The following is a 17,314-nucleotide window of genomic DNA, read 5'->3' on the forward strand; positions in this document are numbered from 1 at the left end:
ATGATGCCGCCGTGACTCACCCTGGCTCCCCGCGCCGAGCCAATGGCCCCGCCGTGTTTCCCATCGGAGCGGCCTATGTGCGAGTGCCCAGACATCTGACGTGGCTCTGCTGCGGGGAGGTGTCAGCTGGGATTTCAGAATGTCGGGGCCCGCTGCGTCAGGGCTCGCCAGACTGAGTAATCGGTGCAGAATCCAGGACGGGCCTCGCTTGCCGAGAGGCAGCCGTCAGTGGTGTGAGGACAGCCACCCTGCCGGTCGCGCTCGCCTGTGCCGTGCGCCCAGTGAACGCAAGTACGAGCTGATCTCAAGCGAGAGGTCTCAGCTCAGTCCACCTCGACTCTGTCTGGTTGTCCTCCCAAATGGGGCTTTGCCTGCAACTTGTTTGGGGAAGGAGCTAGGAAATCCTGATGAAGGGCTGTGTGTGATAGGTAACAGCTGCTGCTTATATGCAGAAGGAGCTGATAGATTGCTTATCTGATAATTAGCCCGAAGTTTAGTTGGGGGAGGGGAAAACTGTCATTATCGGCTTTATGGCAGAGCAGCTCATTGCATGTCAATCCAACACTGTAAAAAAAAAAAAAAAAAAGAAAAAAAAAAAAACAAAAACAAAAAAACCTCCATCAAACTACTACCATCTACCTCTTCCCTGGCCCCGCGTATGAACATGAAGTAAAAATTATGCAGCATGTCACTGATGGAAATCTATTTCTGCTTTTCTTTTGCTGTGAAAGCCTTCTTTAGGGGTATACAGGGAGACCTCATCCTGTAACAGAAATGCAATGCTTTGTTTCTACCTCGGTAGGTTTCCCCATGTCCGTGACGTGTTGGCCGAGGCTCTGCGGCTCCTCTCCGCCCTCGGAGCGGCCAGTCGCTGCCCTCTGGACTCCGTGATCCCCGACGGGCGTCATGAGCATTGCAATCCCTCTGGGAGTCACCACACCAGATACGTCCTACTCCGACATGGCTGCAGGATCGGAGTGAGTGTTACCCCACGGAGGAGGAGGGGAGGGTGTCAGAGGGTTGCCCTGGAGTGGGGCTGCAGGATTGGTGCTGGTCCACTGTCTGTGTGAGAGATCAATGCAGAGACAGGCTGTGAGTGTTTAACAAATGCAGTATTATGGAAATCAGTAAGTTTGACCCATGAGACAGGGAAAAGAAGAATTCCAACAGTATGGGGCACTCCAGCATGGGTTTTATATCAGCTTGCTTGGTAAGTCTATACTCAAGTACAGGCAGTTGTGTGTTTGCTGTACCCATGCTTGATGTCGGCAAGGTAGAAGCCAGGTCCTTTTCCAAAAGCTGTTATATGAGGGAATGGTGTGCTGAGCCTCCCCCTCAGCAGAGCCTTTTAGCTCAGACTCAGTACTGATCTTACGTGACTGATTTCTGAACCCCTTTGGAGCTTGGCCAGAGATGTGAGAAAGCATCAGCCTATGTAGACACCTTTATTCTGTTTCTGCCACTGAGAAGGTTCCAAGAAACACACCTCAGTGGGCAGTCCTTCGGGGTCCCTGCCTCAGGACGCTATGCAGAGCTCTCACTGCAGTCCTATCTCTGAGGCCTGTTGGAGGGGACTTACCATTTCTTGTAAAATACTCTGCTTCTGCGGGAGTCAGGCACGTTTCGGGTCCAGAAAGCATTGCATTGTGATCTTTTCTTAAAACCCTTGTTAGAATGATGTCAGCTCGGATGAGTACTATGTTTTTGTCGGGGGCGAGAGGGAGGGCTCAAGTTATTTCTGTGTGCTTCTATCTCCTGCCTTCCTACATCCTTCTTTGAAATGCAGACTGTAGCATCTCTTTACAAAAATTTACAAAGGACGTTTTAGAGATAGATTTCACCTATGTATTATTTAAAGGTACCTACTGTGCAAATACCTGCGTGTCAGATTGATCAGTGTAGAACAGATATTGCTCCAGACTCTGAATTTTGAGCTGTAAGAGCAGTGGGCTAGGGTATGAATCATTGTTTTTCCCTTCCATCTCACCCTGATTTGACTGTGCACAGAGTTTGACTACATAGTTGCACTCTCTGCAAGACTGTTAATGCGCTTTTTTGTCTGTCTTGGCACTGGCCCCATTCTAGGCATTCTTCTTGATGCTTCATTCCATCCTAAAGCCTGTATTTTTACATGTTGTTTTTAAATGAGGAGTCAGAATCTAGTAAGTTGCTCATCTGCAGTGGGTATAGGATCCTTCACTATTCAAGATTTAACATTCAGTATTACTTGTCACCATGATTCTCCCACACCAGCACTTTAAAGACTCAACATGCAGGAATTGTAAACTGTTTATGACAGGAGAAAGAGTGCTAAATAGTTTACTCATGTACTAGGCACTTTACTTTCTGAGCTGAGGATGGTAGAGAGGAGAGCCAGATATATCTATGCGTGTACCTTGTAACATTTAAATATCAAAAAGACTGTCTGTAAACCTTCTGCAAAGCATTTGCTTTTTCCCTGGTTGTAAGAAATTTGTAGGTCCAACTTGAGGCTAGGCTAGAGCGCTTTGAAAAAAGGAGTTTGAAGATTTCTGAATTGGTTCCTCTGTCTGTTTTATAAAAAATTTGGAATGCTAGGACTTTATTCTCCAGGCTTTGCATTGATGTACTGTTACTTACTGCTGAAGTGTCCTTCGTGAGTCTGTTCAAAGCTAAGGCTATCCTCTACTTCTCCTTTGAAACTCTACTAGTTTGATGCATGAAGTCTGGGGTGCTTGAGCTTCTTGTCTCTTACGAGGGATTGATTTCAAAGATGTACATCACAAAGGCAGTGGAAAGGTAAAAGGAAAACTAGCTGGCCCTCTTTTCGGACTGAGCTTTAGCATCTTCCCCAGCCTCTGATACAGAAGGGAGGTGAAAATGCTGAAGGGCGTTTGTGTTCATCTGAGGTGACATGGAGGCTGCAGAGTAGTTTTGCTGTGTTAGTCTGCATATTGGAAGTTATTGAAGCTTCTTGGTGGGCTGCTGCAGAGGAAGCATGGGCCCCAGTGTTGTTGCCCCTGGACACCGTTGCACCAACAATCTTGAAGTTTTATTGCTAATGCTTGCGGCAGCATCACTGGTATTCCAGACTGACTGTAGTTAGGAATGTGGGTAACTTGGACAGAGGATGGATCTGCTGCTTAACCTGTTTAGGCTTTTTTCCTTCTAATGTTCAGAAAATACAACTAAACCTGAATAGATTTAACTCTGTACCAATCTGGAAGTCCTAAAGGACCGTTGCAAAGATCCGGCAAGTCTGGATTATGTGGCAAGCTCTAGACTGTGTCTTTTGTTAAGATATAAGTGCTCTGAGAGATACCACCACCTGTATCTCCTGCTTTTGACAATTTAGCTGGTTGTAGTTACATTGAAAATGAATTGAATTTATCATGTCATGCGCCTGAATCCTGAACTACGGAAGTGGTGTTTGCGTAGTTTAAGGTTTCTTCTTCTACTACTTTCTGCAGTTCTTTGTACAGTAAGTTATTGCTCCTTTATGTTGCAAAGGCAGATCCACCTTACTCCAGAATAAGGCAGAAGCTCAGAACGTTAGTGTGTTGGAGAGTATTTTAGTGCCAGGGTGGGGCAGACTTCAGTGCAGCAGAGATTTCAAGAGCTAATAGGAAGTCCAAAGGGCACAGGGGTTAGTGTTCTTGGGTGGTGCCTAAATACTGCCCCACACATGACCACTGGTCATTGGTGTTTGAGTACTGCCTGATTCACACTAACAATATAGGACCCACTGAGAATCCTGCAAGATCTCACCAGAGCAGCAGAGGTCCAAGGTAAAGTTTTCCTTTCCTGCATTTTTCTTTCCTGCTTGCTCAGCTCCCAGCTAAAATTTTGGAGATTTGAGCTGCAGACATGACTCCGATTCCTTATTCTGATATGGGCCCTACTTCTAATCTGTGCAGAGGTTAGCGGACTTGTATCTCCTGCTTGTATCAGACAGTGTGTTTCCTTGCTGTTATTCTGTCTCTAGTCTCATTGTCTAATATTCTCTGCATTGAATTGCAGCTGTCCCTTCTCTGAGTAGGGTTTCCGCAGCTTTCTGCAAAGGGATATACTTTTCATTTTTTAGCTGCTTTTTTTCACCACCGTGTGGTGGAAGAGTGCATTGTATCTCAGCAGCAAATTTCCTCTTCAGCACATTGCACAGCGTGTTGCTGCATGGAAAGCACAGGGCGAATCTGATTTATCTGTAGCCACTATCTGTCCAGGTTGTGAATTGTGTTGCCTCTCCAGCTCCTGATTGTTGCTGTCAGGATAGTTGCAGGTTTCATGCAGACTTTATCACAGGACATTGGACTTGGCTAACAATTAGTATCTGAGGGAGAGAGAAACAAGCACAGAGGTAGGAAAGCTGCTTAGCTGCTGTTTGAAATAAGCTGTTGCAGAGATAACAAGGCAGTACTGTCCAGTGGCTGAGACTAGGCTGGCTGAGCTCAGATGTGAATGCTGAACTAGACCAAACTTCCTCAACTATCAGAAAACTGAGCTTCTTACATGCTAATTATCTTTTTAACCAGATTGAGACCCAGTTTAATGAGTTAACCAGGGTGGCCTTTACTCAGAGTTGCTTCCCTCTGTTGAAAGCAGGTTCATCCTGTACAACTTCTGCACACATGATGCCTGGTGAAGCGCATAACACCTCAATTTCGTGAAGTTTCTTCATTTTGAGCTCATGTGTTGAATAGAAAAGAGCAGTGCAATACTGGCACAAAAAAAATGATGTTATATTGATGGGTTTTACTTCTGGCCCTTTCTGCAGCCCAGAGTCTGTGGAAGCTAGTCCAGCTGTCAGTGAGAAGAATGTGTACTCCAGCCACGGCTATGGGGCCACCCAGAAACACAGCTATCGCGGGCTGCCTTACGCAGTGAGTACTCTCTCTGCAGTGAATCAGCTCTTTACTGTCTACTTTATTCTTTTCTCCTTGTTCCATAGTTCTTTGCCTGTTAAGCCTTAGGAGTTTTGGCTTTTTTTATTAGGGAACACTGAGTTACAGCTGAGTTCTGCCGTGTATTTTGCATTTGTGTGTTTATTGTTTGTGGAGTCTTGCCTACTCTATAGCAAGCTTTACTAGTATTTAGGTGATAGATTTTTAACTGAATTAAATATATGAATGCAGTGTGAATATGTATGAATATATAATACTTCCCTGGTGGTAATTTTATGCCCCGTTTGGTTTATTGTGCACTATTTGTACTTGTTTCAACTGCGTGTATTTTCACAGTGGTAATTGATAATTATGAGAAACAAGGAACAATCAGAAAGAGTGGGAGAGTGGCTTGAAACTGTGGAATTAACAGGATGTCACAGAATCATTGAGGCTGGAATGGGCCTCTTGAGATGACGTAATCCAACTCTCCTGCTCAGGCTGACTGCTTGAGCAGGTTGCCCAGGACTGTGTCCAGTTGAGTTTTTAATATCTCATCAGACGGAAAATCCACAGCGTCTCTGGGCAACCGGTTCCAGTGTTTGACCACTGATATCATCTGAGATTATTAGCAGTACCAATAGTTAGAGTCGAAATAGCCTAGTTGATTTCATAGGTTTTGAATTTAATTTATTGGTGCAGAAGAAAACCATTCACATCTTTCAGAGCTATTGCTTTACCTTCTTGGTAGATTGAGAAATTCAGGCTACTGTTTTACACCTGTTGTTAAATAGTAACCTGGGAACTGTGGATTTGGGACTTCAGTTTCTAGGCATTGTATCTTCACGTTAAAAGTAGTACTGCAAATACTCGTTTTCAGGATCATAATTACGGAGCCCCTCCTCCTCCAACGCCGCCAGCCTCTCCTCCTGTCCAGACCATTATACCTCGTGCAGAACTGAACGGCCTGCACTCGCCTGATGAGGAGAACTCCGGGGAAAGTGAGAGCTCCTCAGAAGGAGAATCAATTCCCACTTGGTGCCACTGCAGTGTTTCCCAAGATGGTTTCCTCCTCAAGTGTGAAAAGTGCAGGTAAGCAGTATGGATCTGGACTGCTCCTCGTGTTACTTCTCATACCAAACCATGTCACAATTGGGCTGTGGGATGGACTTCCTTTTGCTAACTGGAGCGTTCTTCCCAGTGCTTTACCTAGTATTGACCCTCCTCCTTTGCGTTGTCAGCCTGACAAGTGTTGGTGGCACCAGGAGTGGAGATGAGGATGTTAAATCGATGTTCTTATCATCCTGGGCCCCACTGAGGGCACGCATCTTGTGACATCCTGTTGAAATTGCAAGTGACTTTACTCCTACAAACCAGCTTCAATTGTCCATTCTCCTTTGGCAGAGGAATGAGCAGGGGGAAGGTGATCAGACTCCGCCGTCGGAAGCAGGACAACGTGTCAGGTGAGCTTGAGGCTGTAATTCTGATAACAGTGACTTTTGCTTTCTTTCTATAAGACCTTTGTCTTTTGGCTGCTGTAGTCATCTCACTATGATCACTGTCTGCGAATGTTATTTGCCTCCCAGCCTCTGGGATTTTCTCCTCTCCTTCTGCCTCACCTCAGATAGCTGTTGGGAAAACCAGATTATCTTGTGAACAGAAAAGGGAAATGTTCATCAGTACCATTCTGTGAGATACCAGAAGTTTGAGAGACATGTTCCTGGTTTGGGTGGGAAAACTTGAGGTAGTATAGTTTTGTCAGGGAAGAGCTATGCAGGGTCATCAAGCCGTCTTGATGACAATGGACAGGAGGGTAAGCTGTTCTCTCTGGGATGGTTGCTGACAAAGCACTTCTCTCTGTAGGTGGGGACAGCAGTGCAACTGAGAGCTGGGATGAAGAACTATCTCCCTCTACAGTGCTTTACACAGCGACGCAGCACACCCCTACAAGCATCACACTGACTGTCAACCGCGTCCGTAGAAGCAAACCTAAGAAGAGGAAGAGGAGTACAGAAAAAGCTCGTGCTGCTCCAAAGGCCAAAAAGATCAAGGTATATGGAGTGAGACAAGGTTGATGCAGTTCCTGCTAAATGCTGCGTTGTGTATTGTTGAGAGCAGGTTGACAAGCTGCCAGTAAACCATAAACTTTTGTCCTGTAAGGAATTGCTCTTTCTGGTGTAATAATGTGACACCTTATCATCGAGTTATAGAATAGTTTGGGTTGGAAGGGACCTTTAAAGGTCATCTAGTCCAGCTCCCCTGCAAGGAGCAGGGACATCTCCAACCAGATCAGGTTGCTCAGAGCCCCATCCAACCTGGCCTTTTGTTTGTGACCTGCTAGAGTACGTGGCTGTTGGTTTACAAATTACCTTATTGGAACACCACCCTTATTTCCCAGTGCTGTCTGTTCATGCTCAGAGCCTGAAGTCGCATATTTTCCCTTCTGCTCCATTAGGATTTGGGGAAATAGCTCTTGGAGTCTGTCTGTTTGTGGCAAAGGGGGAGTCTCTGAATGGAGTGAAAAATGAAGGGAGTGTGACATTTCTTAGCAGGCTATGCTGAGGAGCCTGGGCTGCAGAGCTCCTTGGCACTGTTCTTCGGGGACAGAGATAGTGCCTGTGTAGAAAACTGTGTAGGTAGTGATGAACATTTGTTTGAGGGATGACTTTACTGTCTTGTTTGTGAGGGTTTGGGGATTGAAATAATTTTGGATTGCTTATACTGGAATGCAAGTGTGTGAGCAGCTGGTTGTTTCCCATCATCTGCTAGCTTTACCATGATTTTCCTCAGGTTAGGTTTCCCTTGAAGTTCTTCAGGTAAGCACTGATTAAATAAAAGTCTGGGAACAGGAGCCATGTGAGGTCTTCAGGGTTGGGTTTTTTTGTTAACCAACTTGATTCTGTTGCTGGCCCTTTCTTCTGTCAAAGCAAGTGGGGTTAGTTGGGACAGTTTTGGTTTTGATCTTGAAATTTTTACTAAGAATGAGGCAGGCCTTTTTAGTTCAGAAATCCTGGCCATCAAGCTTTTCAGCAGCTTCCACTGGTTTTGCATTGCAGAGTCTTTTTGTTCAAGTCCATTGCTTCTTGTGTAGATCTTCGTGTAATTCTTGCTGTCTTTTGTTAAGAGTTGGTCTGTTGGAGTAAGATCTAGTGTGGTTCTGAGACGCTAATTATGAGGAAAGGTTATATAATTTATTTTTTTTCCTCTCTCTCTCATTGTTCGGGGGACAGGCATTTCGAGAGGGCTCACGAAAGTCTCTGAGGATGAAGGTGAGTGGAACTGAGAAGCCTCTATGACAATGGTGGGCTTTTTTCCCCTCTGACTTTATTCCTCTCTTGGTTTGCCTGAGGAATTTCTGATTATGGGACCAGCCTTGGGATAATCCCAAACCTTACCGTGCACTGCAACCAGGCCTATTCAAAAGGATATCACAGGAATTGCACCTTGAACTTTGCTTTTGCTTCAGATAGCTCATCACTTTCTGTAAGCTAATGTTATCCACTTCCAAGAGATATGACTGATTCATGACACCTGAGAGTGGGGTGTTTGATGTAAGGGGTGTACAACTGGTTGTGGCCACTCTTCTGTGAGGTCAATTATCTTTGATTGCATCAAAGATATTTTAAGCTTAGGCATCGACGTTGCACACAAGCTTAATGCTGGGTGTCCCTAGCAGCGTTGCCTTGTTTCTAGGGATGGATGGGATGTGATATAGTTATCTCTGACTTTCTGCAATACTGGTAGGTGTGGCTATTTAATAGAAATTTTATTTGACAAAAAAAAAAGTAGACTTGCACTTTGAGCTAAACGTGTTCCTAGAAACACAAGACGTGTCTTAAAGTTCACTCAATTCCATCTGACCCCAGTACTGTAGATGACAGTGGCTTCTAGCAGGTGACTCAGAGGAAGTAGGACAATCCTGTGGTGTTTCTGTCTGTGTGCACCTGTCTCCATAGTACGCAAGTGCTTTGTGAGGGTAAAAATGCATGAAAACTCTTAATGCTTTTAAGATATATGATGGAAATAACAATTGTTCTTCAGTGTTCCTTGTCACTAATACCTAGTGTCATATAAGTGTCAGTCTCTTATGAAGCCAGTTAAGTTACTGACCTCTGGAATATAGTTTGTTGAGCTACTTCAACTAATGCCAAGTAAAGAATAAAGCTTAATTGTTTCTTTTCTACCAGCTTCTTTTTTTCCCTTCCTTGCAAGATTATATTAAACAGATTACCTGATTTTGCCCTCTCTTCTTTACACTGCCTAGGACTTAGTTTTAACCCTCTGGGCATTAGCTTATGCTTTACATTCAGTTTCTTGAAACTTTGACCATTTAGCTAGAGGATTCGGGAGTGTTTTGGGATCAGTCACTGCAAAGATTGAGATACAATTGGCATCATCTAATGTTATGTTGGGTGTGAGTGGGCTGACTGTGGGACAAGCCTACATGAGATTTATTTGCCTTTGTGTGTTCTGTTCCTTTGCTTTTTTAGTCTACTTAATCATTTTTCCACAGTGACTTAAAAAAAACTTCTGGCCATCTACTAGCTTAATTTTTTTGCATGTAACAGTACCAAGTACCCACTCTTAAGAGGTCCTGCACAGAGTTCTTCGTAACTTCCTAAGTGGCACTGTTGTACAGTGTTCTGGAGGATGCAGGTTTGAAAAAGGTGTCCCCGTAACCGACGCTTTCTTAGCTGGGATAGGTTTGCCTTTTTTTGCAGCATATTCATATGCTTAGAGCACTGTGGATAGTTTTTCCCCTTGTGTACTAGCCATGCATCCTTTGCTGTTTGGTGCAGAATTCCCCTTCTGAAGCACACGCCCTGGATGAAAACACAGCTGAAGGGTGGGAGAACCGAATACGACTCTGGACGGATCAGTACGAAGAAGCCTTTACTAATCAGTACAGTGCTGATGTACAGAACTTGTTGGAGCGTCATCTAAACTCTAATAAAGACTATGTGGGCAAAACTGCTATGCTAGACACAATCAACAAAACAGAGTTGGCCTGCAATAATACTGTTATTGGGTCCCAGATGCAGGTAAGAACCATTGCGGCAGAAATGGGGTAGGTCAGGTCCTCTGGTTTCTAGATATAAGGCATGGGCATGCGTGAACAATATCATAGCTTGGTCATATAATATCAGACCAGTAGGCATAGATTTTATATAAAAGGGAACGGAGAAGATGCCAGTACCAAGATAGATTCAGAAACAGTAGCATTCAACCAAATCAGTCTTGCTAAGTTGGGGATGTTTTGTACAGTTCTGTGATATGAATCACAGATATTTTACCAGAAATGCTTTCGGTCACTGAATGGCTTGAGGCAGAACCAGATCTATCACTTGCTGGAGATAGGAAATCTCCTACTTTCTAACTGAGCATTCCTGTCCTTTTTTTCTTTTTTTTTTTTTTCTCCGTCTGTCCCCACCCCACCCCCACCCCGCCAGCTTAAGCGGTGTGAAAAACTATTTTAAAGAACCTTGCAACATTATTGCAGTATTTTCAATGATTATTTGAACTCTGGTAACTTTCAAATACTGCACAACAAAATCGATTTTAGGGAACTGTCTCTCCCGAACTTTTTTTTTTTCCAAGATGCGCAATGATTGATGTCTTGTCAGCTTTATGGATTGCCTGTAGACAAGGAAAACAAGAAAAAGACGTGTTTGTGGTGTGTGTCCTCCCTACTACTCTTCTTAGCTGATGTTTCATCTGGTCCCTGCTTTATTGAACAGAGAGCAGCGTTCCCACTGACTTCAGGTTTTGTGGGGCTTCCTTGTCCGGGAGAATGGAGATAGGTGCAACTGAAAAGGATGGGCTCCAAAACACATGTGGGGCACCTCTTCTGTAGAAGGGGAGCAGAGTCAGAAACCTGAATGTCAGGTATATGTTTGTACTTGAATCATTCTTGTTTATATCAACTGACTCACCACTCTGTGAAGTTCACGTGCTCCCTCCCACCTTTCCCTCTACTTTCATGTAGGTGAAGCACATCAGGAAGGGCACAGATATTGCCAGTAAGGGAGAGTGCAGAAGAGGACTTTGGACCCAACTTCCTTCCACTCTTGCCTCTAGTTCTGCAATAATAAGACTTCTGTGGGGGTTGGGGAGAAACACTTCTACTTGGCTATGTGAGTAGCCTTCCTAAAGAGAGCAACTGAGGAAATATAGGGAAGAAAAAGTTCTGCTTCTCTAGAAGTCTTAGTGTTTTCTGAATCTAAATGTAAACTCTTCTGTCTCCTTCACGAGTTTTGGGAAAAATCCTGAAGTAAGTAATAAAACATGCTGGTTTTTTAAATCATTTTCCTAGACTACAGCAGGACAGATTATTATAAAAGATACTGTACATAAATGTGCTTGTTCTTGTCATACTCTCTTGCCCTCTCCCTTCCCTGTACAGACATAGGTTTTCCCACAGGGAAAAGTGGCCAACATTCCAAATCAGAAGACTCCAAATGCGATGTATCCCAAAGAAACAAAAAGATAGAAAGTTGCAAAACTTCCTAGAGAGCTGCAGTTACTCTAAACAAGCTGTAGGTAGGTACCTGTCATTGTGCATGCTGGGAAAGTATAAAGGCACTTAGTGGCTTTGTAGTTCCTCTTGGATCCTGAGGAAAGATCAGGTGGCTGTCCCGGGCTGCTGCTTCTCAGCCCTTATGTCCTTGTTTTCTCCGCTCAGCAGATGGCTATGGAGTGTTGTGAGGAGGATAGCCTGCACAGGTGTGGAGTGCGTGGTCTCTCATCCTGTGCTTTATGTTTTTGTTCCACTCATTTGTCTCATCTTTGTTAGACAAAATGAGAAGGCTTCTTGGTTTGCATCAATTTTCTTCTAACTAGACTGTCTTTTTTACTGGACGTAAAAATAGCTTTTCTGGGAGATAAGAAAATAGGTATTTCAAGCTAGAAAAAAAATAGAGAGATGGTATCAATATGCAGATAGCAGCTGTGTGTATAAGGTGGATATCCTAACTGCTCTATTTGGCCATTAAGACTCGAGAGAGAGGAGAAAGGACTAGAAAGAAAATGTTTTACATGCCCTGCATACTTTCACAGTTGAGAGAGTTGTTTGGGCTGGGTAAACAATGATGCAAGTGTATACTTTTTAAAAAGAGAGAGAGGGAGGAAAAAAAACAAAGTGTGACCGAAAAGCTTCCCAAAGGGAAAGATGAGTTGAGTTATACATGCAGGATATGGGATTTTGATCACTGGAATGTTTTGGATAAACCAATTCACAAGTATCCTAATAATGCAAAGGGAAACTTGTGAAAATAGGGAACTGTTCAGTGTCATGAATAAAATCATCTTAGTGCTGGGTACTGCCAGATGCTTGACAAACTGAAAGCTGTGAATCACTTTTCTGCCTGCAGTTGCCAAACCAAACCCAGGGTCAGTATTTGCTCTTTGTTGCCTCTGATAATCGCTGACTTGAGCTCAAACCCCTGACTGATTTCACATTCTGAAGTGAAGAGCGAAAGGGCCTTTACAAAATAAAGCCACTGAGTATTATGCAGATGTTGCTCTGCAAACATATCAAAACAGTTTTGTCTGATTAGCAGTCAGCAATCCCTAGCCTATGACATGAGTAAAATCATTTGTTCTTTTCACACATGAAAGCATGGCAGCTAATCCTCTTCATATTTCTAAATTCGGAGAAAAAAAACCAACAGGCTGAGCTAGGATCTTATCAGAAAAGCTATGACATCATTCTTGTTTTGCCAAATTCAGATCATTGTGAACTTCACAGATGGAGAGCTTCTCTTTTCTTCATGGGCTCTCTTCTCCCCCCACTCCACCTTGTCCCACCTGTGTTCCCCAAGCTGTTTTCCAGCATCAGGAGAACAGTAATACAAGTCAGTCATGGGCCAAAGGTGAGAGTGAAGGCTACCAGACACTTAACTCGCATCTCTGAAATATACTAAAAGAATTGGATAGAGTAGTAAAATAATTTACGTTGGGAGGAACCACGGAAGGTCATCTGGTCCAACGCTCCTGCGTAGAGCCAGCTTAGATGAGGAGCTGATTATGACAGCAGACAAGTGGTAGTGTGGAAACAAAATTATTCAACTGGAGACACACTTGTGCCTCAGTCCTAATTTGTGTACTTACTTCAGATACTTTATCTTCTCTCACACACTAACAAATGTAGTCCCATTTATTTATTCTCTGTTACCACAGTTGGATAGTACAAAGTGTATCCAAAGATTTTAAAAATAGTTTAGCCACAGAAAACTCCTACTACTCTCGGCAATGTAAACAGTCTTACCCTACAGATCACTCATATCATGAGTTTGTTGATGAGAAATCAGGGGCAGCAGTGTGGCTTCTTAATCTGGAAATAACATGTTTCTTTTATGCCAGTTCAGTGGACTTGAGGAATCCTCTGTGAGCTCCTATCAGAACCTGAGATACGAAGAGATGAATAACACCTTGCAAGGCTTTTCAGAGTCTCCAGTACATACATGGAGGTTTTTCCAATTGCTGGCAGATACAGTGGTATGAAAAAGATCTACTCTGCAGGCATGATAAGTGTAGCACTGGATATGTATCTAAGAGGAGATCTGGAATAGCAAGAACATTACTCCCAGCTGCATGGGTTTCAAATGGATATTTTTATAAAGCTATCTATATCCTGGACCTGAGTGAGAGAAGTCAGCAAATACACCTTACTTTACTGGCTAATCCAAGATCTGCAGTATAATGTCATATTGAAGTAATGAAAGTCGTCATCTTCCCAAAGAGATTTAATTTCAGAGCACATACAAGATTGCTACAAAAGAAGAAATCTATGGTTCAATACTTTCATATGGTCAGTACGGAGGGTTTCATTTGGCTCCCAGTGCTGGGTGCTGCCTTAAGGCATTAACATTATTTTCACAAGGTTAGAACATCATATATGCTGTCATTGTCCTTCTTAAGCTGATGTGATTTTTATCCATTTGAGCAGACTGCTCAGTAGCTGTTTCTAACAAGAGAATTTTATCAGGAAAAGTTGGAGCTTGCTTTTAATAAAATCTTGTATTTTACTTCTGCTTTAGACAGATGACTGTCATTATTACTGAAGTAAGAACACTTATGCCTCAATTCACTCCGGAAGAGTATCAAAGCTGAGTCCTTACTGCAGTGAAAAGCATGCTTAGGAAAGAGCAGGCACAGCTCTTGTGGTGAGGCAGCCAGCCATTTTCACATAATTTTTACTTGCAGAGAGGTTCAACCTGTTAAGCAAGGAAAGTGCTTTGTTTTTATGGAAGAAGTCTTTCCTATACCCCAGTGCTTGTAATATCCCCTCCATTACTCTGTAAAATGTGTTGTCTTTGGATGTCTGTGCTTAAAGAATGGTGTGGTTTCATACTGTCGTCAAGACGTGTTGTTGTGAAAATCTGTTGTAATAGAGCTGTGGACTTTACCATTAAGAAGATTCCACAAACTGTCACTAGTTAGCTAAAAATGTCTGTCTTCGTGTTTTTTTTTTTTTAATAAATAAATAAATCCACAGCACTAATTTGAGCAGACAGACAAAGAGAAGTTTCTAGATGGAGACAGATAGAAATTGCCAGCTTAAGTCTTTGGCTTGTTAGCTAGAATTTACCATCCTCTACAGAAGGAAAAGCTTGTATTTTTTCCTCTGAATGTGTGACAACCCACAATTTAGGGAAGATTTGAGTTATTCTGCCTGTGAAAGTGGCCATAATTGCAGAGCAGTTCCCTGTTAGCAGCAACTGACAGGTCTGGTTATGCCTCCTAGCTGCAAGACTGAAATATTGGGTCTGACAGATTTGTGAGACTTACTGTTGAAGGAAAGGAATAAATACTCTTTGCTTTTGATAAATATTATCACGGTCATTGGTCATTACTAAACTGTTACAGAATAAACAAAAGACTCGCCTGGCTGAGTTTCTGTGTGTTGCTACTAGATTAATTTTTCTTTTCATGTAGGTAAAATGCTCTTCACAAGTTAGAGATGTCTGGTTTAAGTTCTCATATTTTGCTCTGTTTTTTTGTTACAGCTGCAGGTGGGAAGGGTGACTCGGGTTCAGAAGCACCGGAAGATCCTGAGGGCGGCAAGAGACTTGGCGCTAGATACCCTTATAATTGAGTATCGAGGGAAGGTTATGTTACGACAGCAATTCGAGGTCAATGGGCATTTCTTCAAAAAGTAAGAGTACTATGAAGTGATTAGTATGAGAGCATCACGGCACGGAGAGACTAGTGTCTCTGTGGGGTAACGTGCACTTGCAGGGCCCCTGTCAGCTGTGCCATCCATAGAAATGTGAAATCAAATACACAACCTCAGCTTGATGCTCTTACGGACCAAAACCTTCTGAAGTAGATCTGTTAAACTGGTGATGGAAGTGCGTAAACCTCCAGAGCAATAGCACTGATGGAAGCTCTGCTTCCAGTGAAGTAAGGGATACTTGTTATAAGTGCTGTGGGAATTCGGTATTTGGGGATTGAGACATTCTGTTACTTCTCCAGGCCATATCCCTTTGTGCTGTTCTACTCCAAGTTCAATGGCGTTGAAATGTGTGTTGACGCCCGCACCTTTGGTAATGATGCCAGGTTCATCAGGCGTTCCTGCACTCCAAATGCAGAGGTAATTCTTTCCTCACCATTGTTGTAAATTGCAAATACATGTTTTCGTGCATTTGGTGCATTCCCTTTTTAAGAATATTCAAACTTAAAATGCAGTAAAAGAAGTAAATTCTCTACATCTCATGCTTGTTTGATGATTTAGACTTGAAAGAGGAGACCAGGAGGTTTGGGAACATGTATTTTTTCTTGGGAAGGAAAAGGTTTCTTTTATGGCTTTCCTTTGGCTGCGTAAGCAGGTGGTAGTAAGTGTTAAGTGGAAAAGCACAGGATGAGACAGAACAGTGAAAGCGGCTTTTCCCTATGGAGAATTTAGGCTAATTATTCATTAAATAGATAAGAGCTACTTTGCAGAAGGAGGCTTCCCGCTTGGAAGTAAGAAGTGCAACTTGTGGAGATGTTAGTTTCTCTCTACTTTGTTTAACAAGGTTCGTCATGTGATTGCTGATGGGATGATCCACCTGTGTATCTATGCTGTTGCCACCATTGCCAAGGACACAGAGGTTACCATCGCCTTTGACTATGAGTACAACATCTGGTGAGTCCTTCACCTCACCCAGGAGCTCTCCACTGCCCTCCTGGACTGGACATCTTCCTCCAGCCCTTTCCTCGCATTCTACATTTTGCTCCGTTTTCTACTGAATTGCATTTTCCGGCTACTCTGTCCAGTTCTGCTGGCATGTTCTCCAGTAGAGGCCATAAGGTAGCCTGCTGTCCTTGCTTTGGCACGTGGTGAGATGTTTAGTAGGAGATGCATTGAATGTCTCTGTACACGGGTTGAGAAATGAAGAGTGACATGAATTATGTTTGTGTTTTGGAGCAGCAACTATAAAGTGGACTGTGCGTGTCACAAGGGGAACCGGAATTGCCCTGTGCAGAAACGTAGCCCAAATGCTGCAGAACACCTACCTCCACCTGTTTTAGGCACACTGATTGGGGCAGAAACACGCCGGCGAAAAGCCCGTCGAAAGGAACTAGAAATGGAACAGCAGGGCATTGCATCGGATGAGAACAGCAGTCAACAAACGGAGGAAGTTCCGGAGGGACCTGCAGCAGTCAGTGACAATGAGGTAAAACCCTTGACAGTTTGTTGTGTATATTTTTATCATTCAGAGGTGGGAAATCTGATCCAATACAGGGCTGAGATCTTCAGAAACTATGGGAGGCCTTTTTTAAACCTTTAGCACATTAGATTACTGTGGGAATCTTGATAACTTGAAAACAGTACCGGATTTTGTTTGACATACTAAGTCTGGGCTTCTCTTTCAGGTGGCAGAGAAAGAAGAGAAACAAGAAGGGGAGAAAGAGGAGCCTGTTGATGAACAGGGAGCCTTGGTCCACAGCCGACGGGCAAGTACCTTTCTCAGTCTGGTTATCATCCGCCTTAGGGCTTGCTTCATGTACTGACCAACAGGTCCAGTTGCTTATTTCAGTTGTTTCAACACAAATTCCAGCTGTCAGTTGTCTTCATAATTTGATTTAAAAAACCAAAAACAAACAAACAAAAAGAAACCAACCAAAAAACTCCCAGGTTGACTCCACATCACAGGATTTCTGTTAGGGTAATGAAGATTAGAATGTACACAACAGATTTGTTTCCTGGTTTAAAAGTTTAACTTTGACATTCAGGGCTATTCTGTAGTCCAAAATATACCATTTACAAAACAAACTGCACCAAATTAAAAAAGGGTAATTGCACCCTTTTTATGTTCCTGCTGCCCTTCCTTATTGCCAGTACAAGAATTTATGGAGCCATGTGATGAACCAGAAACTGATTCTTGTTAAAACCTGACCCATTTTGCTGAGTTAGGTTTGTTAAGATGTTCCTATTCCCTGTATGAGTTTATAAACGTGTTGCTATGTGG

The 17,314-nt window shown here is 43.2% G+C and overlaps 1 protein-coding gene across 5 annotated transcripts in view; it reads left to right on the plus strand.

The window, feature by feature from the left end:
* SETD5 (SET domain containing 5) overlaps positions 1-17,314 on the plus strand; it is a 68,456-nt gene that overhangs the window by 25,358 nt on the left and 25,784 nt on the right. For 3 of the 5 annotated variants that reach the window (XR_015259605.1, XM_086755931.1, XM_086755934.1), the window contains exons 2-13: positions 803-977; positions 4,754-4,859; positions 5,740-5,951; positions 6,264-6,322; positions 6,723-6,910; positions 8,090-8,128; positions 9,659-9,901; positions 14,867-15,015; positions 15,336-15,453; positions 15,878-15,987; positions 16,270-16,519; positions 16,719-16,799. Coding sequence is in view for 4 of the 5 variants with exons in the window: in XM_086755931.1 (XP_086612057.1) it covers positions 907-977; positions 4,754-4,859; positions 5,740-5,951; positions 6,264-6,322; positions 6,723-6,910; positions 8,090-8,128; positions 9,659-9,901; positions 14,867-15,015; positions 15,336-15,453; positions 15,878-15,987; positions 16,270-16,519; positions 16,719-16,799 (1,626 nt within the window). In the remaining variant the exon portion in view is untranslated. The remainder of the gene's footprint in view (positions 1-802; positions 978-4,753; positions 4,860-5,739; positions 5,952-6,263; positions 6,323-6,722; positions 6,911-8,089; positions 8,129-9,658; positions 9,902-14,866; positions 15,016-15,335; positions 15,454-15,877; positions 15,988-16,269; positions 16,520-16,718; positions 16,800-17,314) is intronic. The other 2 variants (XM_086755932.1, XM_086755933.1) reach the window with 2 other exon arrangements.

The sequence above is a fragment of the Chlamydotis macqueenii genome, chromosome 10 (genome assembly GCF_036417535.1).
Source record: "Chlamydotis macqueenii isolate bChlMac1 chromosome 10, bChlMac1.mat, whole genome shotgun sequence".
Classification (NCBI taxonomy): Eukaryota; Metazoa; Chordata; class Aves; order Otidiformes; family Otididae; genus Chlamydotis; species Chlamydotis macqueenii.